Genomic DNA, 10633 nt, shown 5'->3' on the forward strand with positions numbered 1-10633 from the left:
TAAAAACAGCTGAAAACGACATAGATTCACTTGTAGACACGCGTGATAGTATGCGAAGTGGGAAAAAGGCCAAAAAAATGTCAAAAACCTCATAATTTATCATGTCAAAAAATGGCCACAAAGGCAACAGTATAGTATTCGAAAAAAGTCAAATTTTTACTGCTCCTAAAAACAGCTTAAAATGACATAGAAAAGCTTGTAGAGATGTGTCATAGTATACAAAGTGGGAATGAAAGCCAAAAAAGGCCAAAAACCTCATAATTTAGCATGTCATAAAAATGGCTGAAAACATCACATTATAGCCTGTAAAGACAAGTCATAGTGCTTTGTAAACAAAGTGGAAACAAAGACCAAAAACATCATAATTTAGTATGTTGAAAAAATGACCAAAAACGCCATAAAATAGTGTAACCCAGGGTTTTGTTGCGCCTGTACTTTATAAAACATAAGAAAATAATAACAGAATGATGGTACAGGAGCGTGACAGTCCACATTTATTCGGCACATTTGCACAACAGTACAAAAACACTGTACTTTCGGTTTTCACCCTTCAAAATAAAAGTCTCCCAGAAATCATATTGTTAATAGTAGCAAACTAAAATTAAAACCAGCTTTACACTTTCATACAATAAAATAGCTTTCATACTTCCCCTCCTCCGAAAATAAACGTCCCCATTTCTCAACAAAAATATTGTTAATGCAACAAGCATATAATAACAGTGCAGATAGCATTTAAATGCCATAGAAGATAAAATAAAATGTGAACAATAAAAACATTCCCCTACATCACATCTGTACACCACCCTCCAAGTATGCCTCAACAATACCTCATGTACACCAGCTAATGCTGATGCACCACTGCTTAGACACACAACACTGCAAATATAGAGTACACGATATGCAGGAAAGCAAAAATTTCTCCATCTATTTTATTTTTTTTTTACTAAACATTAACACGTCAGCACAATAACTCAACACCAGCTCGGCTACCCATAAGTAACGGAGTCCATAAGATGCCCTGGTAGCTTTACCACACGTCCATAATGGGTAGAGCTGGGTAAAAAAATTGATTCATCAGTGTATTGCAATATGTTTTTTGCCAATTCAATATCAATTCATAAAATCCTGAAATCAATTATTTCCGTTGTAATGTCACCCCCTCCCGTGGGGGCAGTGTGAGTGCCGATGGAGTGTGATTGACGTTGTTCAGAGTCCAAACTAATGTCAATACTAAAAGCTGATGTCTGGATACACAAAGTTGATAGTAGTTACGTCGTGTGTGAGCCTCGTGAGTCAGTGTTAAAACACTGTAACAATACGACAAACTTACGTAACCATTTGAGCCGACAACATCTAGATGTTTTGCAACCTGTTGCTAACCCTAAAGCTGTGGCTCACACACAAACGCAGGTAGACAAATCCTGCATGAATGTTTATTACTTTAGTTAAGTTCGGCTCAGAAAAAATGTTAACTCTTCTGTACTTTGAATTTATTTTAGTTTTAATCTTTATTTAATAAAAAATAATGTGATGGCAAAATAAGTTTTGGTGTCAGTTTGCACTAAATCAACACAGATAATGCATGCTTTACTGAACACATCTGAAGGTATTCGAATGAAATATTTGGGTATTTCTTACATCAACACACATAACTGAATCGATATCAAAGCAACTGGACCAATATAGAACTGAATCGAAATCAGATCGAATCGAATCGTGACCCAAAGAATCAAAATTGAATTGAATTGTGAGGTTCTTGACAATACCCAGCCCTAATAACGGGACACAGTTTGTCATGGCTCACCCACATCTGTTATATCCATCGTCTCCATGCCATCAGCATCCAGCGGCCCCTCGGCCTCACAGAACTCCTCCAGCGGCCCCTCGTCCAGCAGCGAGGAAGCACAAAGAGGAGAAGAAGGGAGGACACATACAGAGTGTATGGTTTCAGTCTATCATAATCGACAACCTGCTCCTGGCTGTCAGAGTGCAAAGGATTGTCGATCTGATAGGTGAGTCCTGTTTCCCCCCTGAGAACCCAACACAGCCAGGACCCTAAAGGGAAGCTAGAAACAGCTAGAAACATCTTTTTAGGGTGCCAGGCTGTTTGGTGCCAGCACCCATGAGAACCAAAACTTCATCATTATGCAGCCATACCAGATCCCCTACTGCATAGGGCTGATGACGGACTCTTCCATCATGATGAAGTTTGGTTCTCATGGGCGCTGGCACCAAACAGCCTGGCACCCTTAAAAGCTGTTTCTAGCTTCCCAGTGAGAAAGGTCACAAAGTCAGTATGAGAATGAGATTTACACCATCTGAGAGGAATCTAACACATCCACCGGAACACGAGCTTCCCGCCCATGAGCAAGATAGTGCTAGTGCTCGCATGAACTGAGGTGTTACAGGCAAAAGCCACATGACTTAGCAAGCTGGTCAATGAGTGTATGGTTAAAGCTTTCAACCATGCTGTCAGATTTAGGATTATAAGCAGTGGTGTGGGTCTTTTTGATTTTAAGAAGCTGACACGGTCTCGGAAACACCTTCAGCCTCAAACTGCCGACCCTGATCACTGTGGATGACTTCAGGGATGCCATGAACTAGGGCTGCTTGATTATGACAAAAATCATAATCACGATTACTTCAATGGTTATTGAAATCACAATTATTTTCACAATTGTTAAATACGATTACTCACTGATTTGAGAACACATGCATTTATTAAACATAAACACCAGTGTTTCTTTTTAGAAGTGAACTTTAAATATCTCGAAAATGAACCAAAAAAACAAGAATAAATTCATGAATAAGTGAAACAATTAAACAAATGATGTATAAAAATAAATATCACCACTATGCTGTAGTGCAAACTGCTACAGTAGTGTATATTTTTGACATATTTTTGACATAGTGGTGCACTTTTGTGGCCATTGAGTATTGACACAAGAAATACAAAAAGTCACACAAAAAAATCACATGAAAAAATCACTTGTAAAAAAAGAAAAACTTTTTTTAAAACTTAATTATTTTTTAAGTAGTAGCCATCCAGTCCCATACTCCCTCACCCCAGCTCCTCACAGTCTGTCTCCTGCACCCGCTTTAAGGTTTTTAGCCAGAAGCACTGGTCTGTTCACATTGTCTAGCTTCAAAGATGACCGCAGGCAGGTGACAATACTTCCACCTGTACTGAAATCCCTCTCTGGAGAGGCATTTGTGGCTGGGATGCAGAAATATTTCTTTGCTAGTTTAGAGAGCCGTGGGTACAGCTCCTGGGATCCCTTCCACCACTCCAGTGGGTCCTCCTCACTGTCCAGTGGCACTGTCTGGAGGTAGGAGTTTAGTTCAAAAGCTATGGCCTGGTCTAGTTGTAGAGGAGCAGGCTGTGAAGCTGTTCCTTCAATGACCTTGAAGAAGCTGCCCCGGGCCTTCTTCTTCTTCAACGCACCACCAGCAGCATCCCCAGCAGGCATCACTGCTAGAGGGGCTTTCTCCTTGGAGAGGATAAATATTGTGAAAAAATATGAATGAATTACGTGTTTAATCTGACTAAATGGTAATGGTTATTCATACCTAGAATTACATTATAAGTTTTACTTACATTACATAACATTTTATTTAGTCGCAAATCTGAATCTTTCATTCATTATTATTATTATTATTATTATTATTATTATTATTATTATCATTATAATTACCACGACAGACTTCATCTCCGATGTCAGTCTGGCTTCGATTGACCTTCACTCACATATCTGAGCTTGAACCTTGGGTCCAGGTCCATGTCGAGCAGCCCATGTGTAGGTGCATCCTCATATTTCTCATTGAGATAGTCCACTGTCTTCTCCTTGATGAATTTGGTGACGTCCGTGTCATCTTCTTGCACTGCTAATATGGAATGGTTGAAAAGGTGGAGAGTTGGCTTGATGAAAGACACACACACATCATTTCTCCTCAGAAAGTGCATCTGTAAATTCAACCAGAGGGCTCAGTGACTTGTTGATGTCCTCTAGTACATTAATGTCCTGCCACGAGGGGGTGAGGTGTCTAGCTTTTCGGTCATTGAGAAGACTGGGTAATGGCCTTCTGCTGCTCAAGGACCTGCTGATCATGGCCTGTTGAGATCCCCACCTGGTTCAACACTCAGTTTTAAGAGAGTGTTCAGGCAGACTGAGCTTCCTCTGGGCCTCTGTCAGCTCCCGCCTTTTTTTTCCAACTATAGGAGAAGGTGCTGACCAGCTTCTTGCAGAGCCTGACTGCTCGGTCAATCCTTCGGTCCTTCATTACATTCTCTAAAATTAGATAAAACATATATTTGCACATTTATTATCATGATGATCATCATATAATCTTCATCAAAGTATCATTTGGCTGTTATATAGTAATTATTAAGATATTATAATATGAATGAGTGTGTGTGTTTGGGTGGGGGGTTTGTGGGTGATGGGGGGGTATTATAGAGAGGTATGTGAATATCTTAATATTAATAAATAACAGAACGTACATGTTACACAATGAGGAGGGAGGAAACATACTCATCTATTGCCAAGTGGAGTCCTTCCCGAAGTACTGAAGCCACGTCCAGCCATTGATTTCTGCCGCCAGCTTCACGTTGGATGCGTTGTCTGTGGTGATACAGACGAGGTTCTCCTCTTCCAAGTCTGATGCAGCCATCCCTTGCCTCAAGCATTCTGCAAAATTTTGCCCTTTGTGGTCAGCGGGGAAAATTGCAGTTTGGAGACATTTCGTCTTCATTGTGAGATCCACGTCGAGAAATGGAGCGTGAGGCTTATATACGGCTCCATGGACTTGACCAAAGGTCCGTTGTGGTGGCAAAACATTCCGCTGTACATATTTTGCAACCTCTTCACGGCATTGCTCATACAGGGCAGGCCGTGTGACTCTGCTGAAATGATGACGCGATGGCAAAATGTAACGCTTGTCCAAAGTGTGTATGTAGTTTTCTTAACCCCAAGTTACTAACAGTGTTGCTTGGGCACATATCTTTAGCAAGCACTAACGTGATGGCATTTGTTATTTCCTCATGACTCCGGGAACGGAGTAGATGGGCAGTTGTACTGAAAAGAGTGCCTTCAACACAGGCCTGTGGTAGTAGGAACTAAGGAGCTTTTAACTTTTTGTGTTTTTTGTTCCTGTACTGCTTGTTCATAAACAACTTTGTGAGTTGACCTCAGGTGATTAAACAAATTAGTTGTGTTGCCATATGAAGCAGATGCAAGAATGTCACAAAGTTTGCACGTTATTTTTGCTTGTTCCGAGTCAGACTCCTCAAAACTAAAGTATTTCCAGACGACTGAATTTGTTTTACCTTTTTTCTCGACCAAGGGCTGCCTTTCTGTTTCTGCCATCCTCTACTAGTTTCTAACTCATGTGTCAGTAGCAAAACTTGTTAAAAGCTGCAGAGACGCGCCGCACTAGTAGAAGCTCGCTACTCCTTCTCTACATGAAATGAAAATGTTTGGAGTTTAGGGGGAGGAGCAGCAGCGCACCGCCGTGGAGGAAAAATTGTGTCGTAAATTTACACTGCATTTACGACACAAGACAAATCAAAAGCAACACACAGCATGCATGCAGCGCAATAATCGTTTTGTCTTGATTATCTTGTTTTCATGATCGTGGGAAAGCCAAATCAAAACCCAACCGAAATCGAAATTGAAATTCAATAAATCGCCCAGCCCTACAATGAACTAGCACATAGTCCTCAAACAATCACTGTGTGACTGACTGGGCTGTTTGGTTAGGAAGAGCATACAGATTTACATACTTTGTAAAGTAGTCTTCAACTACAAACACATATCTGTTACCTTTTGAAGTCACAGGGGAGTTCACGAATGTCAGCAGCCACTCTCTGGACTGGCCGAGTAGATGTTGAGCCCCCCATGGCTGCGCGATGTCCAGGCACCGGAGACCTGCGGGTTTGGCACGACACACACTGCTGAATGTCTTTAAACACAGAGCGCCAGTAACAAGTATGTCTCGCCCGCTCCCAAACTCGCTCTGCTGAGAAATGTGCTAAAGCAGGGCCACCGTGAAGATGTTGCTGTACCTCCTATACAGGGGATGAGGGCACTACTACCTGACAATGAGTGTCACCCGCGAGAAAAGAATTCACTGTTCGACAGAGCAGTCCATTCACCAGTGAGAGACGAGGATATTCAGTCAATGTTTTCGAAGCCACCGAGAACTGCTGGTCGAGATCCAGTTCTCTCAATCCAGTTCAACACTTACAGATATCTGGATCTTCATGTTGCATTTCTTTCACTCCAAACCCATCATTTGTAAGTGCATGCATGAAAGACAAGTCGCCTGACTCACCGTTTGCTACCACCAGCAGCCCCAGCAGTGGGGGGTCGAGGTAACAGCCTATGGTATTCACCTGTGAGGTAGGTTTCTGTGAGGTGTAGTTAACAACATTAAGCTCAGGATCCCGAGGTCAGCGTGACAGAGCATCAGCATTAGTGTGGCGCTATCCATCTTGCTCTTCTACCGGTCTGATTCTTGTCAACAGCCATTCAGCGAAAACCTAACAGAGGCTCGTGGTCTTTTATAATGGTGAATGCAGCTGATTGGATGTAATGTCTGAACTGACGTACAGCCCACATGACAGCCCACGGCTCTCAATCGAACATGGACCAGCACTTTTCGGTGGCGGTGAGCACCTGGCTGGCATACACCACCACCCTTCTCTAGTCCATCCTTTTCTTGAGCCCCGCAGCTTCCAGTGAGGCATCAGTATAGACCTTGAAGGGAATGTTTAAGTCAGGCATAGTGACAACTGGGACAGAGGAGAGCACCCCCTTAAGATATTCAAAGGCTATATCACACCCAGCTGTCCATTGAACGGGTGTGTCTTTACATGTGAGGCGGTGCAAGGGAGCAGCATGCTGTGCAATAGGGGTTGGGGGAAAAAAATGTATTCACATAAGAATCATGATTCTTGCTTTTAACAATTCAGAATCGATTCAAAAATCCTAAACATTGATAAAAGACTATATATACTAAATATAATCTATTCTTAACCCTCAGGAATTTTTAGCATTTAGAAAAGTCTCAATAATTTTGAGACTGTTTGTCGAATCGCCTTACTTTTTTTGCCAGTAAAAGCTGACGGCTGTGCTGTTCAGAGGGATGCCTCTGATGCATCGTAACTATTTTAGCGGCCTCAGTATCCAGCCTGGGAATTCAGGTGGTTTAACTGGACCTTGTTCAATAAATCCATCATGATAGAGCCGTTATTGGTTGTCTTTCGTCCATTTTTCGATGATAAAAGTAAATCAGCATGGATACCAAATGCCAACAATCGGAAGATGATCCGACACTTTTATATCTGCTTATGTATGCCACATGTGATCTGGAGCAAACTGCACTATGATTGGCCTAATCCTACTGTATCTATCGTTCTGTGTTATTGGTAGTGCCTCATAAATTAAAATAAACTCTGGTAGCCCCTATAATAATAATAATGAGACATGGGTAAATCAGGAGACAGTGTAACAAGCAGCAGGGCCTCATATGGATGTAAACTCTGTGTTGACTGCAGGCGGAGCAGGCAGGAGAATCAGGGCCCTCTCTGAAATGTCAGGAGTGTGATGTGGCCCTCTGCATCATCACAGAGAGGAGCTGCTCTGCAGAATGGCACAGATAATGGGATACACAAACAACTGCAAAAACTTTTTTTGGAAAAGTGTCTCCATTTTTTTAACTAAAATACTTACAATGTTTATTTTTTCACTTTCTCATTCCCAACACTTGGAGAAAGGTTTTCTACAACAAAAAAAAAGCTTGTACATAATAAAACCTCCATAATTTCATACATACTTTGCTTTCATTAGATAATATGACACTGGCAAAACAGGCTGGAGTAGATCCTGAAATTACAAGTCCTATATTTTGAATCGGGAATCGGTTTTGAATCGGAAATCTGTTTGAATCGAAATTGATTCTGAATTGTATCGTGACCCCAAGAATCGAATTCTGAGATACTGAAATAATCACATCCCAACTGAGCAAAGTCCTTTACAAAACATCTGAAGTAAGAGCACAGGCCTACAAAAGCTCTCACCTCTGTCGGGATACGTGGCGTACGCCAAAGATCTGACTTTTTCTGTGTTTCGGGGGTCAGGCTGTCGGCCATGGCAAGAAACAACATGCCCCAAAACCACAACATGATCTTGAGCAAGGTGACACTTCTTGGGGATTAGTTGGAAAAAGTTCAAAAATTTCACACTCATCCACAAAGAAAAACTCCCCCAGGTGCATGCCCTCTTGCAGAATAATATCCCAGCTTGTAGGCTACATCACACAGGCTGTAGTAACTCCATCCTTCACTGATGTCACTGTATGAGCCACAACACACTCACTTCTTGTCTGAGAGTTAGGTGCTAAGTAGCCCACAGAGTCAGGAAGGCAGTCGACAGGTCTGGTTGGAGAAAAGCACCAGGATTTCACTGAGCAGCGACAGTGTCATGGCAGTTACAATAGACACAGTACAGCACTCAGGAATTAAGTATTTAGCTGCCAGGAGTGGAATACTACTGTCCCATAATTGAAGTTCTCCACGGGCAAAGTCCAAAAGTGCATGATTAGCGACAAGAAAGTCCAGGCCGAGCAGCGCGGCTTGTGTAGACCCCCTAAGTACAAAGAAAACTTGCTGCCATGACTCATTACCAAGATGCAGGGTAGCTGTTATGATGCCTAATGTGTCTAGCATCTTGCCATTTACAGCACGTGCAGCGATGAAGTCAGCGTTTAGGGGCCTACGGGTTGATAAATGACACATACATGACTCTGTTGCACCTGAGTCCACTAACATGGAGATTTCTGTTCCTTCAATACTCTCTCTTACAAATGAGACACGCTGAAGCTTCGATGTTTTATGTGTTTTTACCTCACATGCTTCGGGGTAAACAGTTCTTCTTCCCAAGGGCCTGTAGATGTCATAGCTGGCGTTTGGGCCGCAACATCAGCTACATCTCTTTTCCTGACTGGTTGGCAGGGTTCTCCCTTTTCGGAGAGAGAAAATTAACTCCTCTCCGTCTTTCTGTATCGTTGTTGTAAGGGGTCTCTAGCAGGTTTTGGGCTTCACCGATTTGGAGAGTTGGATCGCTGGTCTTGGGGAAGGGGCGGCTGGATTTTCCGGATTACCTTCGTAACCTCTCTCTACCCCGTGTTCATGCCAGCAGTCGGGTGAGCGCCCTCTCTGCTCCCCCCAGGGTCGACGTGACCGGCGACACTTTGTTTGTTTGTTTATTATTTAGCACATGTTAAAAGTCAACATTACAATTATCATAAAAATGGGAAATATGCAAGGAGGTCCTAAAAACCCTCAAGGGGCTTGACAAGAGGACCACCCTAGATCAACATTAAATTGGACATTGTCATATGCATGAAAATATAAAATCACTCTGAAGTTCACACACTGACACACACACACACACACACACACACACAGATCAGGTGGGTATTATTAACACTGACCTGCAGAGATGGGGTGAGAAGCTTTCCGGTCACTGGCTGAGTGTGTTGTTTCCTCCATTATCGTCTCATTTCCATCCTCATTTCTCTCATGTCCTCAGTAAGCCGGTCCATGGTTTTATAGAATCTCCCTCCACTGGATATGGAGTACACCATGGCTAAAGCCCCAGCCATTGTGAGGTTTACGTACATGGGGGTTAGTATAGTCCATCTTTAAAGTCTCTCTAGCCATTTCGCATCTGCCAGCTTTAATCAGGGCCTCCTCTAAATCAGTACCCCTCTGCTCCTGACATTTAGCTCTCAAAGGAGGGTCGAGCCCAGCCAGGAATCTGCAAAACTTCTCCTTTTTTGGAGTTCTGTCACCACAGACGGTGAATGCTTCCTGAACTAGCTTGCTTATTTCTGCTGCATACCAAACTCTCACCTGGAGCACGGGTGCGGGCAGCGAGGTTAGCTCTGAAACACTGGAGTAAATGTTTTTGTCCAAAAGCCTCCTGAAGCTTTTGCTTTGATGGCAGAATAATCAGACTGTATGGCGGCTGGCAGGCTATCCCACAAGAGAAAAGCAGCTTTAACTGGTCGTGTTGGCAAAATCCTGGCCACTTCATGGTCATAGTCACCTCCATTGCCTCTGACGACGCTTTCACAGTCACTTCATACTGCCTGGCCCAGCAGGGAAACTCAGCTTTTCCTCCCCAATGAATGATGGCGGGAGCTCAGTTCTCACATTGCTGGCAAACGATCTTTGCCCGCATCGCTCTCTGGAGTTGAACGGATCCTTGTCATATTTCCACCCAATGGCGTCTTGTTTCTTTCATAAAAGTAATCTGTTCTCTTTAACTATATGTTGAGCCGCATGTGTCGAAGTCTGCTCGTAAAACGATGCGCAGACCTCCAACACGTGTTAACAACATATTGTGCAAAGCTAGGCTAAACAGAGTTAGCAGGGTGCTAACATTAGCTGACGGGCTGATACTTTGACAAACTCCCTTGTATAACTCTTATAACTCCTTTAACTTGCGGGTAAAAACAGGAAGCAATCCCATCGCTGCGCCTATACTTTATAATACAAAGGAAAATAATAAAACGGAATGACGGTGTATGACCGAGACGTCCAAACTTTACTCAGCCCACCGGTCAA

The 10633-nt window shown here is 42.8% G+C and overlaps 1 protein-coding gene across 4 annotated transcripts; it reads right to left on the reverse strand.

The window, feature by feature from the left end:
- Window positions 1-478: 478 nt before the first annotated feature.
- On the reverse strand, window positions 479-10633 carry LOC121946482 (E3 SUMO-protein ligase ZBED1-like). 4 transcript variants are annotated; one of them, XM_088082463.1, is made up of 6 exons: window positions 9496-10633; window positions 5823-5927; window positions 4533-4688; window positions 4129-4289; window positions 3749-3885; window positions 479-3491 (listed from the first exon to the last, which is right to left on the reverse strand). In XM_088082463.1, exons 5-6 carry the CDS (start codon window positions 3779-3781, stop codon window positions 3075-3077), a joined length of 450 nt encoding a protein of 149 aa, XP_087938589.1. In that variant the 5' UTR covers window positions 3782-3885; window positions 4129-4289; window positions 4533-4688; window positions 5823-5927; window positions 9496-10633; the 3' UTR covers window positions 479-3074. The 4 variants fall into 4 exon arrangements, with proteins under 4 accessions (XP_087938589.1, XP_042346987.1, XP_087938591.1 ...); XM_042491053.2 differs by having other exon boundaries at window positions 3749-4289; XM_088082465.1 differs by having other exon boundaries at window positions 3696-4289.

Source organism: Plectropomus leopardus, chromosome 9, assembly GCF_026936395.1.
Source record: "Plectropomus leopardus strain MGB_pleo_1.0 chromosome 9, ASM2693639v1, whole genome shotgun sequence".
In the NCBI taxonomy this organism is placed as follows: domain Eukaryota; kingdom Metazoa; phylum Chordata; class Actinopteri; order Perciformes; family Serranidae; genus Plectropomus; species Plectropomus leopardus.